General features: G+C 40.4%; 1 protein-coding gene across 1 annotated transcript in view; it reads left to right on the top strand.

Annotated features, from left to right (window-relative positions):
• Positions 1 to 21,326, top strand: part of KLRG2 (killer cell lectin like receptor G2) — an 86,101-nt gene that overhangs the window by 44,755 nt on the left and 20,020 nt on the right. Inside the window, exons 2-3 of the mRNA XM_077164438.1 lie at positions 9,955 to 10,056; positions 10,517 to 10,662. Of these exons, the coding sequence (XP_077020553.1) occupies positions 9,955 to 10,056; positions 10,517 to 10,662 (248 nt within the window). The remainder of the gene's footprint in view (positions 1 to 9,954; positions 10,057 to 10,516; positions 10,663 to 21,326) is intronic.

Raw genomic sequence — 21,326 nt, 5'->3', positions numbered from 1 at the left:
TGTTCCTTTTATTAATACATAGTGGCCTTCTTTGTCTCTTTTAATTGTTTTACATTTGAAGTCTAATTTGCTGGATATTAGTATAGCTACTCATGCTTCTTTCTGATTGTTGTTTGCATGAAGTATCTTTTCCCAACCTTTCATTTTCAACCTATGTTTGTCCTTGGTTCTAAAATGCATCTCCTGTAGACAGCATATTGATGGGCCCTGTCTTTTAATCTGTTCTTCCAATCTGTGTCTTTTGATTGGGGAGTTTAGTCCATTAACATTTATTGTTATTACTGTAAGGGCAGTACTTTCTTTTACCATTTTGCCTTTTGGATTTTATATGTCATATCTAATTTTTCTTCTTTTTACCTTTACTGATAGTCTTCATTTCTACACTCTTCTCTGCACCTCTCTCTCCTGTCTTTGTCTTTTCCTATCTGTCTCTAGTGCTCCCTTTTGTATTTCTTGTAGAGCCAGTCTCTTGGTCACAAATTCTGTCCATGACTTTTTGTCTGAAAATGTTTTGATTTCATCCTCTTCTTTTTTTTTTTTTTTAACATGGGCAGGCACCAGAAAACAAACCTGGGTCTCTGCCATGGCAGGCAAGAATTCTGCCACTGAGCTACCATCACATCACCCTCCCCCTCATTTTTGAAGGACAATTTTGCTGGATATAGAATTCTTGGTTAGCAGTTTTTCTCTTTTAGAGTCTTAAATATATCATACCACTAACTTCTCAATTCCATGGTTTCTGCTGAGAAATCTACGCATAATCTTATTGGGCTTCCCTTGTATGTGATGGATTGCTTTTCTCTTGTTGCTTTCAAAATTCTCTCTTTCTCCTTGATATTTGACGTTCTTATTAGTACGTGTCTTGGAGTACGTCTGTTTGTATCTATTCAGTTTGGGTTACACTGCACTTCTTGGATCTGTAATTTTAAGTCTTTCATAAGAGTTGGGAACTTTTCAGTGATAATTTCCTCTTTTCCATTCTTTTCTCCTCCTGGGACACCCACAAGTCACGTTGTCATTCCATTCCCTGAGAACCTGCTCATATTTTTCCATTCCTTTCCCTATATTTTGTTTTACTTGTCCGATTTCAGATGTCCCATCCTCCAGTTCACTAATCCTATCTTCTGCCTCTTGAAATCTAACATTGTAGGTTTCCAGTTTTTTTTCATCTCTTCTACTGTGCCTTTTAGTCCCTTAAGTTCTATGATTTGTTTTTTCAGACTTTCAATTTCTTCTTTTTGTTCATCCCTTGCCTTCTTTATATCCTCCCTCAATTCATTGATTTGGTTTTTGATGAGGTTCTCCATGTCTGTTCATATATTCTGAATTAATTGTTTCAACTCCTGTATCTCATTTGGATTGTTGGTTTGTTCCTTTGACTGGCCCATATCTTCAATTTTCCTGGTGTGATTTGTTACTTTTTTGCTGGCATCTAGACATTTAATTTCCTTAAATAGTTTATTCTGGAGATTGTTTTCACTTTTTTACCTAGGATTTTCTTACTGGATGGCTTTGTTCTCTATGTCCTTTAACATTCAGTTCAGCTTATTTTAGACCTCTAGCATGGGTTTTGTTTAATGGATCAGAATTTTTCAGTTTGTTTTCTTGTTGCTTGCCCTGCCTCTATAGTGCCTTTTCCCCCCACTTAGGAGGGTCTACTTAGGTATTATATACTCCAGTCAGATTTTCCCAGACCAGTCTGGCCTCCTCTCATGAGGAAAGAATCACCTGTCTCAGTCTTCCATAAGGGTGAGACCCAGCAGTTTGAGAGACTTTCCTATGCAACCTCTGGACTCTCTGTTTTCCCTATCCTACCCTGTATGGGGTGGTTGTCTGTCTGTGGGTCCCCCCAGTATAAAGTGATGCAATGCCTTTAACTTCAGTAGACTCTCCCTGCTAGGGGTGTGGTTGAGACAGGAGAAGTTGTAGCCTGGCTTTAATTGCTTCAGTTTTCCAGATCCTGGAGTCTGAATTCTTTGAGGGAGAGATTCAATCTGAACTGGGCCCCACCCCTCTCATGAGAAAGGCACACCCTCAGGGAGTTACCTCCTTTCACTTGAAAAGCCTCTTTGTCTCTTACACAAGCTTAATTCTGCCCTTGCCTGGGGCAGTTGGAGTCTCAGAAGCCTTGCAGTTGTAAAAAAAAAAAGAAATCCTTTTCAGACAGGGCCCCCTGCTCTGGTTTGTTAATTGGGTTTGTTAATCAAGAGCTTAAATTGATATGTTGCTCTATGTATCTCCAGGTCCTATGTGCCCCCCCCCCCTTTTTTTAAGGGTCCAGACCTTTTCAAGTATTTTGTGCAAAAAAACCTCTTCCTCTCCCCTCCCCCCATTAGCCTTGCCCACTCTGCACTGGGGCAAAAACTAGTAATTTTAGCTTTTATTTGAAGTTCAGCTGAGCTGGGGGCCTATTTCATTTTGTTCTCCCTCTTGCAAAAACATTTTAATATTTGTACAGCTAATCACCATCATTGCCCACTCTAGGCATTCCTAAGTTATACCAGATTGGCTCTAACTCTAGCAGTTCCTTTGGCTGTTGAACTTTGCTACCACCTCCATGGTTCTGCTGAAAAATCTTCACATTGTCTTATTGAGCTTCACTTGTATGTGATGAATTTCTTTTTTCTTGCTGCTTTCAGAATTCTCTCTTTGTCTTTGGCATTTAGCAATCTGATTAGTAAGTGTCTTGGAGTAGGTCTTTACAGCTCTATTCTGTTTGGAGTATGCTGTGCTTCTTGGATCTGTAATTTTTTGCCTGTGCCAGTTTGAAGCTTTATGTACTATAGGAAAGCTATGTCCTTTTTCCTTGTCCAGTCTTCTGGGGGCAGCCATGCTTCTTTTAATCCTGATTCAATATTGTGGGTGTGACCATTTTATTAGATTAATTCCACAGAGATGTGGCCCACTTACTTATGGATGTGGCCTTTTAAGTAGATAGAAATGTGACTCTGCCCACTCCAGGTGAGTCTTGATTAGTTTATTGGAGGAGAAACATTTTGGAGAAACCTCAGATGCAGAAACAGAATTTTGGAAATGCAGAAATCCCAGGACATGCCAAGAACTGACAGAGCTAGCAGAGAGTAGACAGAAATCCCAGGACATGCGAGAAGCTGACTGCCAGAAGAAAGTAGACAGGAACCAGAGCCAACATGAGACCCAGACATTTGGGAACACAGAAAGTAAATGTCCTGAGGGACACTGTTTGAAACCAGAAGCCACAGACCCAAGCAGATGCCAGCCACATGCCTTCCCAGCTAACATAGGTGCTCTGGAAACATCCCTCTTTCTTGGGTCAAGTTATCTTTCTCTGGATGCTTTACTATGGACATTGTTATGGCCTTAAAACTGTAAACTCACAGTTTAATAAATTCCCTTTTTAAAAGCTGCTCCATTTCTGGTATATTGCATTCTGGCAGCTTTAGCAAGCCACAACAATATCTTTCATAAGAAATGGGTAATGTTCAGTGATTATTTCCTCCATTATTCTTTCTACCCCTTTTCCCTTCTCTTATCCTTCTGGGACATCCAGAAGGAAAAGCACCGAGTCTAGAGTCCACAGGAAAATCAGACAGTGGTGTTATTTATTTCGCCTGAGACCCTGCTCATATGTTTCCATTGTTTTCCCTGTTTGTTCTTTTGTGTATAGTTTTTCAGATGTCCTGTCCTCTAGTTCACTAGTCCTTTCTTCTGCTTCTTCAAATCTGCTGTTGTAAGTCTTCATTGTGTTTTTCATCTCTTCAGTGTGCCTTTCATTACCATAAGTTCTGTAATTTGTTTTTTCAAGCTTTTGAGTTCTTCTTTATGGTCACCATAAAATGTTCTTTATATCATTCATCTCTTTTGCTGTATCTTCCATTGACTCGTTGATTTGATTTTTGACTTGATTTAGCGTGTTTGATTAAACATTAATTAGTGTCAACTTCTGTATCTCATTTGATGTGTTAGGTTTTTTCCCTTTGACTGGGCCTTATATTTGTTTTTCCTACTATTACTTGTAATTTTTTGAGGTGTCTAGGCATCTGATCTCCTTGGTTAGTTTATTCTGGAGTCATTTTCACTCTTTTACCTAGTGTTTTCTTATTGGTTCGCTTTGCTCTCTATCTGTTTTTTCTTTTTTGTTTGGGTTTTTTTGCGGGGGGGGGGCTGTTCAGTTCAAAATATTCTAGACCTCTAGCATAGCTTCTAGCTAACTGCTCAGAATTTTTCAGCTCTTCTTTTTCTGGTTCTTGGCTTGCCTAAATGGGGCATTTTATTTAGGATGAGCTCTATAGATATCAGCAGCCCCAATCAGAGTTTCCAGACAAGATGAGCCCAGGTGTCAGGAGGAGGGTGTAATCAGTATCCAGTTTCCCTGAGGATGAGACCCAGGAGGTTGTCTGACTTTCTTGTGGAGCTCTAGACTCTGCTTTTCCTACCGTGCTCAGCAGGTGGTATTTGTCAGCCACCTGCAAAAAGTGGTGTGGTTTATTCAATGCTCAGCCTGCCAGGGGCCTAGTTGAGACAGAGACTGTGATGGAAAGCAAGCTTAAGCTGTTTCAGATTCCCAGCCCCTGGGGTCTGACTTCTTTGAAGGAGGGCCACCACTTAAATTGGGCCATGCTCCCCCCTTTTTGGGGGGAAGATACAACTTTTAGGGAATTATCTCCTTCACCTGACTTTTTTCTTTTAACTGTGCCCTTGCCTGGGTCAGTGCTGACAATTGAAAGTGCCTGAGGCTTTCTATAATGAGCTACTTAGAATACTTTTTTAAAAAGGAAAAAAAAATCCCTTTTCAGAGCCAGTCCTCAGCCTCCACAGTTCACCAATTACAATCTGAGGTTGGTACCCAGATCTAAAAATGGACATAGCCCTTTTCTAGTATTCTGAGCTTGTCCAACTCCAGAAGCCTCTGTTTTGTTTTGTTTGGTTTGGTATTGTTTTGTTTTCTTAGTCAGCCCTTTCTCCACTCTGCAGGGAGAGAGGGACCTCAGGCTTACTTTCCTGATTTCTCTGGGTTTATCTGTATTTGGAGCTTAGCTGTGCTTCTGTCCCTTGCTCCAGCAGAGACTGCTTCTTTTTCCCATGGGGAAGTGTTTCAACTGAACCTGCCTTGCTAGTGGGGGGAGGGATGCCAATCTCCAGATTTTGGAGTCTTTACTCACAGATCTGTAGTGTAATCTCAGTCTTTCCACCCATTCCAGACACATCCAGGTGTGTGATGTGTGTCTGGTCACAGACATCACTCAGGTAGTTGTTCCAGACAGTTCCTGGCTATTGACTAGCTGCTCTAGAGGATGAACTAAATTTCACTCCTCCCTATGCCACTGTTCTAGTCTGCTAGCTGCCAGAATGTGATATGCCACAAAAGGAATGACTTTTAAAAAGAGTAGTTCATTAAGTTGCAAATTTACATGTGAAAGTGTTCAAATAAAGCAAGGCTATAGAAATGCCCAATCTAAGGCATCCAGGGAAGGATACCTTGTTTTAAGAAGACCAATGATGTTCAGGGTTTCTTTCTCAACTGGAAAGGCACATGGCGAGCATGGCAACATCTACTTCTTGGTTTCTTGTGTCATAAAGCTCCCCCAGGGGCATTTTCCTTCTTCATCTCTGAAGGTCTCAGGTGCATGGGCTCTTGTAGTTCTTGTGACTCTCTTCAAAATGTTTCCTCTTTTAAAGGATTCTAGTAAACTAATCATGACCCACCTGGAATGGGTAGGGTTACATATCCCTCTAATCCCACCACTGGGTGAGTCACATCTCCATGGAGATAATCTAATCAAATGCCCCACCCAGCAATGTTGAATGAGGATTAAAGGACATGACTTTTCTGGGGTACATCACAGATTCAAACTGGCATAGCTATCATCTTGCCCCACCTCTCCTCTAGTGAATTTTCTATCTCTTCTCTTGTGCCTTTCATTCCCATAGTTCTGTTATTTTTTTTTCCATACTTTCAGGTTGTTCTTTAGGCTCACCCAGTGTCTTAATATCCTTTGTCTCTTTAGCCATATTTTCCTTCATCTCCTTGAATTGATTTAGGGAATTTATTTGAACATTGATTAGTTGTTTCAAATTCTGTATCTCATGTGAAGTTTTAATTTGTTTCTTTGACTGGACCATATCTTCCTGTCTCTTAGTATGGCTTGTAATATTTTGATGGTGTCTGGGAATTTCATTTTCTTGATAAATTTTCTCTGGAGGTCAGCTTTTCTCTCTTGCCTAGGATTTTCTTGTTGACTGGCTTTGTGTTAATACTGTTCTTTGATACTCAATTCAACTTATTCTATACTTTTAGAATAGCTCATATATAACAGATCAGATTTTTTCAGATCTTATTCATCTATGTTCTTGCCTTGGATATATGGCATAATTTTTGACATTGCACTATTTGTGCAATTGCTTCATCTTTTCCCCTATTCCTCCTCTGGGAATGTTGATCTGTTCTTTGTTTTGTATTTGCCTATATATTTATTTATTTATTTATTTATTTATTTATAGGGGCAAATACGTATATTTTGGGGGGTGGTGCGTGGTCTGGGAATTGAACCAGGGTCTCCCACATGGAAGGCAGGCTTTCTAGCCACTAAACTACTTGTGCACCCACATCTGTATAATTTTAACACTGTTTTCATTATCTTTATTTACTTTTATCTGGAAGGTAATTTTGGAGGTGGGTCCCCCTGGAGAGGACTTTCCCAAATCAAATTTTCGCATTCAGAAAAAGGTCCCCAAAGAGGGTGTAGATGGGCTCCAAAGTGCCCTGGGGTGAAGACCCAGATATATGCCAATCTCCTTTCAGACAACTGCCCAAATCTTTGCTTTCCTGATGAACCCAGCATATGATGTTCTTCAGCCAACTACACCTCCTAGTCCTAAAGTGGTATTGTACCGTTAATTCTCAACTGATTCCCCCCTTGCCAGGGGCATGTTTGATACAGAGGCTACCAGGTGCTTTTGGCTGGGTCAGGTTGAAGCTATTGTTCAGATCCCAAACCCTGCAATCTGAATTCTCTAATCAAAAGCCTTAAACTGTGCTGGGCTATGACCTGCGCCCACCCCCCCACCCACCCCCCACTTTTCTTGAGAAAGATCTGCCCTTTAGCAAACTGTTCCCAGTTGCCCCAAGGCTTCAGAAAACTGTTCCCCACCACCCTGAGAAGTTACTATGTCTCTAAATCATCCACTGCTTTTTCCACGGTTGGGGACAGGATTGAAACAGGCTCCTGGCTGCTTTCTTTCCTGGGCAGGTTGGAACTTTAGCTGTTCTCAGAGCTGGAACCAAGCAACCTGAATTCACTAATCGAAAGTCATAATTAGGGGCAGCAAGGGTCGTTCAGTGATAGAATTCTTGCCTGCCATGCGGAAGACCCGGGTTCAATTCTTAGTCCATGAACTGCCCAAAAAACAAACAAGCAAAATCAACAAACAAAAAAACTCAACAAATGGTACTCCAATAACAGAATACTCATATGGAAAAATAATGAAATGTGACCCCTACCATACAGCATTCAAAAAAAAAAAAAGTCACCATTGGTACCCAGTCATGTTCCCCTACCCCCTGTGTGTTTGTTCCTGGGGAAGAGGACTTCTGTGTCCAGCCAGGGAGTGGCTCCGAAGGCAACCTGCCGCGACAGTGGAAGGATAGGCACCAGATTCCACAGTACTCACAGACCTTAACCACAGTTTATCAGTCTCTTCCTGCCACTCTTTCCTGCATAACGTACAGTTGGTGTACAGTGTTTTTCTGGTCTTTGGAGACCCCAAAAGTTATTTCTGACAGTTCCTGGCTGTTTGCTAGTGGCCCTAGAGCATAAACAATCCTGGTGCTCCCTAATCTGCCATCTTGGCTTCGTCCCTCCCCTACTATCTTTTTGTTTGTTTGTTTTTAAGATATTTTTTTTATTGTGAAACATTTCATACATACAAAAAAAGCAATACATTTCAAAGCACATGTTAAGAAGCAGTTATAGAACAGATTTCAGAATGTGGTATGAGTTACAGTTCCACAATTTTAGGTTTTTACTTCTAACTGCTCCAAGACTCCAGAAATATCAATATAGTGATTCATACTCATTTGTTAAACCCTATCTTCTCTGTTATAACTCCTCCTTCTCCTTTGATCTTTCTCTCAATCTTTAGGGCTATTTGGGCTCTGCCCATTCTAACTTTTTTGTGTTGGAAAGGCTGTCAATAATATGGAATAAGGGGATGGAAGTAGTTGATGTTTTTGGAGAGACTGGCCACTCTGGGTTTCAGACTTATCTGGCCTAGGAACCCATCTGGAGGTTTTAGGTTTCTGGAAAGGAATCTTAGTATATTAAACTTTTGTAGAATCTCAGATAGAGCCCTAGGTGTTCTTTAGGGTTAACAGGAATGATTTTGGTTGGGGTTTCGCAAACTGTGGCAGTTAGCAATATCTACCTGAAGCTTGCATAAGAGTAGCCTTCAGAATAGCCATTCAACTCTATCTGAACGCTCTTTTAGCTACTGATACCTTATTTTGTTACATCTCTTTTTCCCCTTTTGGTCAGGAAGGTATTGTCAATCTCACAGTGCCAGGGCCAGGCTCATCCTTGGAGGTCATGTCCCACATTGCCAGGGAGTGTACTTGCAGAGTTAGGCTTAGAGAGAGAGAGAGAGAGAGAGAGGCTACATCTGAACAACTAAAGACATTCTCTGGAAGTAACTCTTACTCATAACTATAGGTAGGCTGAGCTCTTTGCTACATAAATATGTTTCATAAGAACAAGCTCTCAATATCAAGGGCTTGGCTTATTGACTTGGGAGTCCCTAATGTTTGAGGCAGTGTCAGTGGTTTTCCCACTGATAAAGCTTATTAGTTACATGTTTTTTCTCCTGTCCATCAAGGGACTTTGTTCTCTTAATTATCTGCCCCAACTACTCTGGGATGTATCCAGGTATTACATTAAACTATACAGAATCACAAGCCCTGATTCCCATTCTGGGTTCCATGTGTTTGGGTTGTTTAAATGAGCTATCCAGACAGGTTGAGTTAGATTATGTGCTACAGAGAAAATTTAAGTTTTGGCAAAATAAACTTCTCTTCCTTTGGTCTTATACAAGAGTTGAAGTTTTAAAATATAGACAATGTCCTCCTTATCTCTGTATTCTGATTGACCTTAGTCCCAACCTGACTGGCTTCATTCTTCTCTCTAATTGAAGCCTGATCTCTTTTTTTGGTTTCTTTAACAGTTGTTTTTCAGTTTTTCCCCTCTCACTTCCCTTCTACTCCATTCACAGGACAGGATGTAGAATTTAAGTATGCTGCATCTTGGAGCCTTTGCATGTGCCCTTCAGCCTCCTGGACTACCTACCCACCCCATCTCTGCAGTCTCGTTCAGCCATCGTGGCCCTTGAGTCAGCAGCAACACTACTTGACAGCTCACATTTATACAGTGCTTGAAAATCTGCAAAGCACGCTCATGTGTAGTGTTTCAAGTGTGTCATTGACCGGGAAAGATTGAAGAGTCAGCTGTGTTTTTTATTTTAAAATGAGAAAAACCAAGATTATCTTTGATTTCCATGCAGCTAAGATGCAAATCCAGGCCTGCTGAACTTCAAATCTCACCTTCATTCCTCTATTTTTTTGGTAGTTTTATCCCCTGGTATCCTGGACTATCCTGTAAGCTCCTGAGGGGTAGTGTCCTTACCCTATTCTGAGTGGCATTCGTACACTGAGTCTTGCTCAACAAATGGTTGCTTGCCGATTATTTGTTCTCTTTCTTGAATAGTGTTTTTATATCTAACTATTCAAGAAATAGAACATCTTCTAGCATCTTTCTCCCGAATACAAAAGTCTAACCTAAATCAAATGTTTTTTCCTCGTCTCTTAGGCTAAGGTTGTGTGGGCTAAAGTGGGTGAGATGACTGGTGAAATGAGTTAATGCTGTTCTGAGTTGAGTACAGGTGGGTGGTCTCCTAACTAGTCTATTTCTCTCCATCACCCTGCAGGACTCCCCATGTACATGAAGTCCTTGCGCTGGGCCCTGGCTGTTATGGCAGTGCTCCTGGCAGTGTCTGCTGTCACCATTGTGGTCCTGGCCTCTAGAGTCGGTATGTGCCCCATTCTAGTCCCCTCCTTTATCCCCACCCCCCACCCTACCCCCCATCATTGCTGTCTCTACCTCTTAATAGCACCATTGTGAGAATTAGGAAAAAACATCCCCACTGGGTAGATACAGCACGAGAAACTTGTCGAGCATGAAGGGTTTGTCGAGCAAACATTACTTTTTGCAAAGAAAACAGAGTTCCTTCCTCCTACAAAACCAACTTGCGCCCTGACAGGTAATGGGATTTCATCCCCCACTCAGGAGAACTTTGGACATTGCATAAATTTTACAATTTTCCCGGGGTCCTGTCTACCCTTTCTCCTCCAGGGCTTGCTAGTTCCATCCCTCCAGATTTGCTCCCTCAGTCAAGGTGGCCAGGTTTTGTTTCATTTTATTTTTTAATGTATGTGTGCCTGCTATTTACGATTTACCCTGCAGCTCACTAGTGGTTTCTATGCTAGCAGGGGGCAGCTGCCAACCATGCCCCAAGGACTGGATGTGGTCAGAGGAATACTGTTTCTACCTCCCTGAGGAAGCTCAGACCTGGGAGGCCAGCCAGGCTTTCTGTTCAGCCCACCATGCTTCCTTGCCCCTGCTGAGTCACATGCAGGTGAGAAGTGGTGGGGGACCCACGAGAGGTATGTGGATATCATTACAGAATCCTAACATTGGAAGAAATCTCAAAGATGGAGTCCAACACATTATGGAAGAAGTCACCAAGAAGTCACTCAGAGAAATAAATAAATGCAGAGGCGACCAAAAGTCAAATCTCCAGAGCCTTCAACTTACTTTTCATTATAAGGAGTGGAAGCCGAGCTGGGAAAGCTGGAATAGGGATGCTTACATCCTACAGTTAACAGTGAACTCAAGGTCCAGTCTGTACTGGCCCTTGTCTGATTGGGGAGACATGTGTATATCTCCCTTGGGAAGTGAGATTTAAGTTGAAATGAAGATAAGTAGGAATTATTTTGCAAGGGAAGAGTATCCCAGTAGATGAATATCATGTCTTATAAAACTGGTGGGCAAGGCAGCAAGAGCCTTTCAAAAAAAATTGTAAAAGGTCAGTGAGACTGGACAAGAAAGCCTCCTTGTGTCTCTGTACTTTTCTCCAGTCTGGACTGGTTGCTCACTAGGCCTGCTGCACAGCTATTGTCTTGGAATTTATGTTTCCCTGCATCCTCATTATACCTTTTGCCTCTTTTCTATTTCTGATCACTTGTCTCCTAGGTTTCATGTCTTTCTTTTTCTTAGTTTGTATCCATTCCTTGGTTAAACATGTCCTCGGCAAACTCCCTGAAGAAAAGTACATGAGACCTTTTATGTCTGAACATAGTTTGATTCTGCCCTCTCACTTGATTGATAGCTTGGCTGGGTATAGAATTCTGGGTTGAAAAGTTTCTGCCCCAGAATTGTGCAAGCTTTGCTTCACTATCTTTTATCCAGGAAAGCTCCACTTGGCTGTTGGTCCCAGACCTCTTAGGAGATGGGCTTGCTCAGGCTAAGCCAGGAACACAGCTGGGTCAGGACTTCCAGAAATCACGAGGTGCTGACCCTGCTAGGAACTTGCATGTGTATGCTCTTGATGAGTGTCAGGGCAGATGTGTTTGCCTGATGTCAATGAGAATTAATTTAGGTCTCCCTCTTACCTCTCCCAGAAATGCCACATAAGCTGGTATTCCATACCGACCCCCTCCCCACCCCACTCCAAAACCCAGATACGTTTAGCATCCTGGTCTGTCTATTCCCAGGTCTGTTTTCTGTGAAACAGTGGTGAAGAACATAGGCTTTGGAATTATAAATCATATCGTGTCTGGATTTAAATCCTGGCTGTGCCACTTAATTTATCCAAATTAACCTCAGGAACTTCCATTTTCCTGTTGATGACATAGGGATGATAAGGGCATGGTGTTTACCTCATAGGCTCTTTGTGAGGGTTGAATGAGATAATTGACACAAGATTCTTGGCCGAACACTTGGCACTGAGCAGGGACAGTGCAGTGCAGTGAGAAATCCTAACTACGTGCCAGGCATTCTGCAGAATGCTGTCTGTTTGAGCTCTAAGGAGGAGCCGGAGGCTCAGAGTTCAAGTGACTTGCCCAAGGTTAGAGATAGTAAGAGAGAGTTGGAGTGGGGATTTGAACTGGGACAAATCTGACACCATAGTACATGATCTTAACCGTTAGATTAAACTGCCTCAGTAATAATCACCAGTATTTATTGGGTTCTTCATGTATGCCAGATACTGTTTTAAGGAATTTATATGTATTAATACATTAATCTCCAAACAGCCCTGTGAATTAAATATTGTTCTTTTTTCAACTTTATGGATGAGGAATCTGAGACAGAAAAATTGAGTAATCTACCCCAGGTCACAGAGTGAAGAGAAAAGACTTGTATCTAGGTGGACTGACTTCAACAACCCCCACTCCCCCACTCCAATACTGTGTTCAAGTCATAACCATCATTTGGGTCCTCTGACTTTCAGTCCAGTCCCTCTCCATGCTCCCATCTCCCACAACAGAGAGAAGAAAGACTTTCTTGTATCTTCCCATTTGTTCTAGTTAGTAAGCTGCCAGAATGTAATGTACCAGAACTGGAATGGCCTTTTAAAAAGTGAATTTATTAAATTACAAGTCTACAGTTCTAAGGTCATGAAAATGTCCAAGTTAAGCCTTCAGGGAAAAGATACCTTAACTCCAATGAAGTTCAGGGTTTCTCTCTCACCTGGGAGGGCACATGATGACATTGGCTAGCTTTCTTTCCTTGTTTCATAAAGCTTCCCTGGGGGAATTTTTCTTCTGCTCTAAAAGCCTCAGCCTGTGTGGGCTCTGTTGGTTCTTTTGGCTCTGTAGCTTTTTTCCAAAATGGTTCCCTCTTAAAGGGCTCCAGTAAGCAACCCCACTTTGAATGGAAAAAAACCACATCTCCGTGAAAACCATCTAATCAAAAGTTACCACCCACAATTGGGTGGGTCACATCTCTGTGGAAACAATAAAAGAAGATTCCACCCAGCAATAGTGAATGAGGATTAAAGGACGTGGCTTTTCTGGGGTACATAGTAGCTTCAAACTGGCACACCACTTTTTCCATTTGAAAATCTATGAGACAATATTTTACAGTGAATGTGGATTATTTACTTTAAACAGAAAGATGTTTATTTTTTTAAAAAATGGGGAAATGGAAAAGATGCAGTGTAGATGGAAAAGTAAAGTCTAGATACCACTATGGTAAATACATATGCACAGGAAAAAGATTGAAAGGAAATATCCCATTATTTTAATAGTGGTTACCACTGGGAGACAAGATTATAAGTCATTTTATTTTCTTCTTTAAATCTTTATTTTCTAAATGTTTTATAAACAGTATGTGCTATGACTAGGGAGAATATGCCAGAGGAATGGTAGCCCATGAAGGCAGGAAGAGTTGGATACTAAACGGTTTCTGCCTGGGGCCTGTTCCCAGCCCCTAGCTGTTATCATTGTGAAAGCAGGCTGTGCAGAGAAACCATTCCAGGACTCTGGACCAAAGGGCACAGCATGTGCCATCAGGTAAGCCTGTAAGACAAAGGATCCCTTATCTCCAGCCTGTCATCTGACAGGCTTAACCCAGGATGAGCCTGGACCTCAGCTGAACAAGTAGCCTCCTTGTGGCCAGTGTGTCCATAAAGAAGGATGGATTTAACAGCTCAAATTGCAAACCAGACTTGTGATGAAGAACTTTTTAAAAACAAAGCATATAAGATCAATTATTTGAAACACAAGTAAAAGATAAATATCAGAAAAAATATCATAGAACCTGGATAAGCTACTAACCTGTAAAAAATGCTAAAACTAAGATTTGGTCCCAGGTAGTTAAAACCTGTAGTATCGACCGGGCCAAGATGGTGGCTTACCAATGTGCACGGTTTAGTTTGTCCTCCAGAACAACTACTAAATAACCAGAAACAGTGCAGAACAGCTCCTGGGGCCACGTCAGTGACCGGACACACAGCGTATACCAGTCTGGACCAGATGGACCAGCTGCGAGCATCCCCAGAACTGTGAGTTCCCCAAGCCATGGTGGCCAGCATCCCTCCCCCACAGGCTGCTTCCCAGAGGGGAAAGGAAAGAGACTTTAACAGCAGCAGGGGCTGAGCCCAACCAAACACCAATTTTGGCATTAATTAACAAATTCTGACTACTAAAAATAGGCCCCTAGTTCAGGTGAAACTGATCAAAGTGGGGGTTGCTCATTTTTGCCCCAGCGCCAAGGGGGCAGGACTGATTGAAAAAGAAAAAAAAAAAAAAGGAAACAGGTTTTTGTGGCTTGACTGCCTTTAGATTCAGTGGGAGGACTTCTCAGGCTGCAGCTGCCCCAGGCATAGGCAGAAAGGAGCTCCTTTGAGGGCTTGTCTGGAGCCTGTACCTTCCCTAGGGGAGGGGTGAAGCCCAACTCAGGTGGAATCCCTCCCTCAAGGAATTCAGACAGCAAGGCTTGGTAATTTGAGGCCATTAAAACCAGCCTACAACCTGTCCTCTGTCTCCACCACGCCCCCAGCAGAGAGAGTCTGCCAAAGTTAAAGGTACTGCATCATCTTATGCTGGTGGGACCCGCAGGCAGACAAGCACCACATACTGGGTAGGATAAGAAAAACAAAGTCCAGAGACTTCACAGGAAAGTCTTTCAACCTGCTGGGTCTCTCCCTCAGGGAAAACCGATGCAGATGACTCTTTCTTCCTGATAGGAGGCCAGTGTGGCCTGGGAAAATCTGGCTGGGGTCTATAATGCCTAAGCAGACCCTCCTAAGTTGGGGGTGGGGGTGGGGGAGGAAGGCACCATACAAGCAGGGCAAGAAACAAGAAAACAAGAACTGAAAAATTCTCCTCTGTTAAACAAAACCTAAACTAGAGGTCCAGAATAAGCTGAACTGAGTGTCAAAGAACAGACAGACAACAAATTCATCCATCAACAACAAATTCATCCACTTCCTAGGTAAAGGAAGTGCAAGCACTCTCCAGAATAAAATAGTTATGGTAATTAAATGTCTAGATGCCAGCAAAAAATAACAAATCACACCTGGAAAATTGAAGATATGGCCCAATCAAAGGAACAAACCAACAATTCAAATGAGATACAGGAGCTGAAAAAATTAATTCATTTAACGAATATACATTCAGAATATACGAACAGACATGGAGAACCTCATCAAAAACCAAATCAATGAATTGAGGGAGGATATAAATAAGGCAAAGAATGAACAAAAAGAAGAAATGGAAAGTCTGAAAAAACAAATCACAGAACTTATGGGAATGAAAGGCACAGTAGAAGAGATTAAAAAAACAATGGAAACCTACAATGGTAGATTTCAAGAGGCAGAAAATAGGATTTTAATGAACTGGAGGATGGAACATCTGAAATCTGACAAGAAACAGAAACTATAGGGGAAAAATGGAAAAATATGAGCAGGGACTCAGGGAATTGAATGACAATATGAAGCACACAAATATACGTGTTGTGGGTGTCCCAGAAGGAGAAGAGAAGGGAAAAGGAGGAGAAAAACTAATGAGGAAATTATCACTGAAAATTTCCCAACTCTTATGAAAGACTTAAAATTACAGATCCAAGAAGTGCAGCGTACCCCAAAGAGAACAGATCCAAATAGACATACTCCAAGACACTTACTAATCAGAATGTCAGAGGTCAAAGAGAAAGAGAGAATCTTGAAAGCAGCAAGAGAAAAACCATCTATCACATACAAGGGAAACCCAGTAAGACTATGCATAGATTTCTCAGCAAAAACCATGGAGGCAAGAAGACAGTGGGATGACATATTTAAATTACTAAAAGAGAAAAACTGCCAACCGAGAATTCTATATCCAGCAAAATTGTCCTTCAAAAATGAGGGATAAATTAAAACATGCTCAGACAAAAAAATCACCGAGAGAATTTGTGACCAAGAGACCAACTCTGCAAGAAATACTAATACTAGAGACAGATACAAAAAGACAGAAGAGAGAGGTGTGGAGAAGAGTGTAGAAAGGAAGACTATCAGTAAAGGTAAAAAGAAGGAGAATTAGATATGACATATAAAATCCAAAAAGTAAAATGGTAGAAGAAAGTACTACCCATACAGTAATAATACTAAGTGTTAATGGATTGAACTCCCCAATCAAAAGACATAGACTGGAAGAATGGATTAAAAAACAGGACCCATCTATATGCTGTGACATCTGTGCACATATGGAAACACATCTTAGACCCAAGGATAGACATAGGTTGAAAGTGAGAGGTTGGGAAAAGATATTTCATGCAAATAACAATCAGAAAAGAGCAGGAGTAGCTATACGAATATCCAACAAATTAGACTTCAAATGTAAAACAGTTAAAAGAGACAAAGAAGGATACTATGTACTAATAAGAGGAACAATTCAGCACGAAGACATAGCAATCATAAATATTTATGCACCGAACCAGAATGCTCCAAAATACATGTGACAAACACTGAAAAGAGAAATAGACACATTTACCATAATAGTTGGAGACTTCAATTCCCCACTCTCATCAATGGACAGAACATCTAGACAGAGGATCAATAAAGAAACAGAATTTGAATAATACAATAAATGAGCTAGACTTAACAGGCATTTATAGAACATTAGACCCCACAACAGCAAGGTACACCTTTTTCTCAAGAGCTTATGGATCATTCTTGAGGATAGACCATATGTGGGTCACAAAACAAGTCTCAATAAATTTAGAAAGATTGAAATCATACAAAACACTTTCTCAGATCATAAAGGAATGAAGTTGGAAATCAATAATAGGCAGAGTGCCAGAAAATTCACAAATATGTGGAGACTCAGCAACACACTCTTAAACAACCAGTGGGTCAAGGAAGAAATTACAAGAGAAATTAGTAAATATCTTGAGGCAAATGAAAATGAAAACACAACATATCAAAACTTATGGGATGCAGCAAAGGCAGTGCTAAGAGGGAAATTTATTGCCCTAACTGCCTATATCAAAAAAGAAGAAAGGGCAAAAATTCAGGAATTAACTATCCATTTGGAAGAACTGGAGAAAGAACAGCAAGCTAACCCCAAAGCAAGCAAGAGGAAAGAAATAACAAAGATTAGAGCAGAAATAAATGAAATTGAGAACATGAAAACAATGGAGAAAATCAATAAAACCAGAAGCTGGTTCTATGAGAAAATCAATAAGATTGATGGGCCCTTAGAAATACTGACAAAAAGAAGAGAGAGGATGCAAATAAATAAGATCAGAAATGGAAGAGGAGACATAACTACTGACCTCACAGAAATAAAGGAAGTAATGACAGGATACTATGAACAGCTTTATGCTAATAAATACAACAATGCAGATAAAATGAACAAGTTCCTAGAAAGGCATGAACAACCAACTTTGACTCAAGAAGAAATAGATGACCTCAACAAACCAATCACAAGTAAAGAAATTGAATCAGTCATTAAGAAGCTCCCCAAACAGAAAAGTTCAGAACCAGATGGCTTTACATGTGAATTCTACCAAACATTCAAGAAAGAATTAGTACCAATCCTGCTCAAACTCTTCAAGAAAACTGAAGAGGAGGGAAATCTACCTAATTCATTCTACGAAGCCAACATCACCCTCATACCAAAGCCAGACAAAGATATTACAAAAAAAGAAAACTACAGACCAATCTCTCTAATGAATATAGATGCAAAAATCCTCAACAAAATTCTAACAAATCGAATCCAGCAACACATTAAAAGAATTATACATCATGACCAAGTAGGATTCATCCCAGGTATGCAAGGATGGTTCAACATAAGAAAATCAATTAATGTAATACACCATATCAACAAATCAAAGCAGAAAAACCACGTGATCATCTCAATTGATGCAGAAAAGGCATTTGACAAAATTCAACATCTTTTCCTGTTGAAAACACTTCAAAGGATAGGAATAGAAGGGAACTTCTTCAAAACGATAAAGGCGATATATGAAAAACCCACAGCTAATATCATCTTCAATAGGGAAAAACTGAAAACTTTCCCCCAAAGATCAGGAACAAGACAAGATGTCCACTCTCACCACTGTTATTCAACATTGTGTTGGAGGTTCTAACCAGAGCAATTAGACAAGAAAAAGAAATACAAGGCCTCAGAATTGGAAAGGAAGAAGTAAAGCTCTCACTGTTTGCAGATGATATGTTACTATATGTCGAAAACCCTGAAAAATCCACAACAAAACTACTAGAGCTAATAAACGAATACAGAAAAGTGGCAGGGTGCAAGATCAACGCTCAAAAATCTGTAGTGTTTCTAGTAATGAACAATCTGAGGGGGAAATCAAGAAATGAACTCCATTTACAGTTGCACCCAAAAGAATAAAATACTTAGGAATAAATTTAACTAAAGAGACAAAAGACCTATATAAAGAAAACTACAAGAAATTGTTAAAAGAAATCACGGAAGACCTAAATAGATAGAAGGGCATACCGTGTTCATGGATTGGAAGACTAAATATAGCTAAGATGTCGATTCTACCTAAATTGATTTACAGATTCAATGCAATACCAATCAAAATCCCAAGAACTTACTTTTCAGAAATAAAAAAACCAATAAGCAAATTTATCTGTAAGGGCAGGGTGCCCCAAATAGTATCCTATAAAAGTATCCTGAGGAAAAAAAATGAAGTTGGAGGTCTCACGCTGCCTGACTTTAAGACATTTTATGAAGCTACAGTGATCAAAACAGCATGGTACTGGCATAAAGATAGATATATTGACCAATGGAATGGAATAAAGTGTTCAGATATAGACCCCTCTCATCTGTGGACAATTGATCTTTGATAAGGAAGTCAAGCCAACTCACCTGGGACAGAACAGTCTCTTCAATAAATGGTGCCTAGACAACTGGATATCCATATGCAAAAGAGTGAAAGAGGACCCATATCTCACACCCTATGCAAAAGTTAACTCAAAATGGATCAAAGACCTAAACATTAGGTCTAAATCCATAAAACAGTTAGAAGAAAATGTAGGGAAATATCTTACAAATCTTTTACTAGGGGGAAGTTTTATAGATCTTACACCCAAAGCAAGAGCACTGAAGAAGGAAAGAAAGAAATGGGAACTCCTTGAAATTAAACACTTTTGCGCATCAAAGAACTTCATCAAGACAGTAAAAAGACAATCTACACAATGGGAGACAATATTTGGAAATGACATATCAAACAAAGGTCTAGTATCCAGAATTTATAAAGAGATTGTTCAACTCAACAACAAAAAGACAGCCAATCCAATTACAAAATGGGAAAAAGACTTGAACAGACACTTCTCAGAAGTGGAAATACAAATGGCCAAAAGGCACATGAAGACATGCTCAACTTCCCTGGCCATTAGAGAAATGCAAATCAAAACCACAATGAGATATCATCTCACATCCACCAGAATGGCCATTATCAACAAAACAGAAAATGACAAGTGCTGGAGAGGATGTGGAGAAAGAGGCACTCTTATTCACTGTTGGTGGGAATATCAAATGGTGCAACTGCTATGCAAGGCAGTTTTTCGGTTCCTCAAAAAGCTGAATATAGAATTGCCATATGACCCAGCAATACCATTGCTAGGTATCTGCTCAAAGGACATAAGGACAAAGACAGAAACAGACATTTGCACACCAATGTTTATAGCAGCATTATTACAATTGCAAAGAGATAGAAACAGCCAAAATGTCTATCAACAGACAAGTGCCTAAACAAACTGTGGTATATATATACGATGAAATATTATGCAGCTTTAAGAGAGAATAAAGTTATGAAGTATGTAACAACATGGATGGACCTTGAGGACATTATGCAGAGTGAGATTAGCCAAAAAATAAAGGACAAATACTGTATGGTCTCACTGATATGAACTGACATTAGTGAATAAAATTGGAATATTTCGTTGATAACAGAGACCACCAGGAGATAGAAAGAGGGTAAGGTATTGGGTAACTGGAGCTGAAGGGATACAGATTGTGCAACAGGACTGAATAGAAAAACTCAGAAATGGACAGCACAATACTACCTAACTGCAATACAATTATGTTAAAACACTGAATGAAGCTGCATGTGAGAATGATAGAGGGAGGAGGGCTGGGGGCATAAATGAAATCAGAAAGAAAGATAGATGTTAAAGATTGAGATGGTGTAATCTAGGAATGCCTAGAGTGCATAATAATAGTGACTAAATGTACAAATTTAAAAAATGTTTTTGCATAAGGAAGAACAAAGGAGTCATTACTGCAGGGTGCTGAAAATAGATGGTAATTAATATTTTAAAATCTCACCTTATGTGTGAGAGTAAAGCAAAAAATGTTTATTTGGTATAAAGATTATATTTTGACTAGTGCATTTCCTAATATAACTTATGTAGATAGTTTGATTGAACACCATAAGTACTTGGAATCTCAGGTAGGACATGAGATTTTGTTAGTTTGTCCAGAGTAATGCCCCAATGGATCCCAGAGTGATTTGATCAGTGAGTGGAAAAGTATTTGCAAAGCCCCCTTCGGGGAATGGTGAGAACGGGGAGAAATTCAACTTCCCCAAGTTGAATTCTTGATATTCTCACAAGCAGTGTGGAAACCAAAGCTATAGGCTGAGCCCCCAGTCTTGGGGTTTGTTCATATGAAACTTAACCCCATAAAGGATAGGTCAAGCCTACTTAAAATTTAGGCCTAAGAGTCACCCCCAAGAGAGCTTCTGTTGTTGCTCAGATGTGGCCTCTCTCTCCAGCCAACACAACAAGCAATCTCACCACCCTCCTCCTGTCTACGTGGGACATGACTCCCAGGGGTGTGGACCTTCCTGGCAACATGAGACAGAATCCTAGAATGAGGTGAGACTCAGCATCAAGGGATTGAGAAAAACCCTAGAATGAGCTGAGACTCAGCATCAAGGGATTGAGAAAACCTTCTCTACCAAAAGGGGGAAGAGTGAAATGAGACAAAGTGTCAATGGCTGAGAGATTCCAAATAGAGTCCAGAGGTTTTTCCTACGCATTAAGTAGATATCACCTTGTTATTCAAGATGTAGTGGAGAGGCTGGAGGGAACTGACTGAAAATGTGGAGCTGTGTTCCAGTAGCCATGTTTCTTGAGGGTGATTGAATAATGATATAGCTTTCACAGTGTGACTGTGTGATTGTGTAAAGCTTGTGTCTGATGCTCCTTTTATCTACCTTGTCCCAACAGACGAGTAGAACATATGGAATAAAAATAAATAATAGGGGAAACAAATGTTAAAA

The sequence above is a fragment of the Tamandua tetradactyla genome, chromosome 1, assembly GCF_023851605.1.
Source record: "Tamandua tetradactyla isolate mTamTet1 chromosome 1, mTamTet1.pri, whole genome shotgun sequence".
In the NCBI taxonomy this organism is placed as follows: Eukaryota; Metazoa; Chordata; class Mammalia; order Pilosa; family Myrmecophagidae; genus Tamandua; species Tamandua tetradactyla.
This window is presented reverse-complemented; position numbering and strand designations above follow the sequence as displayed.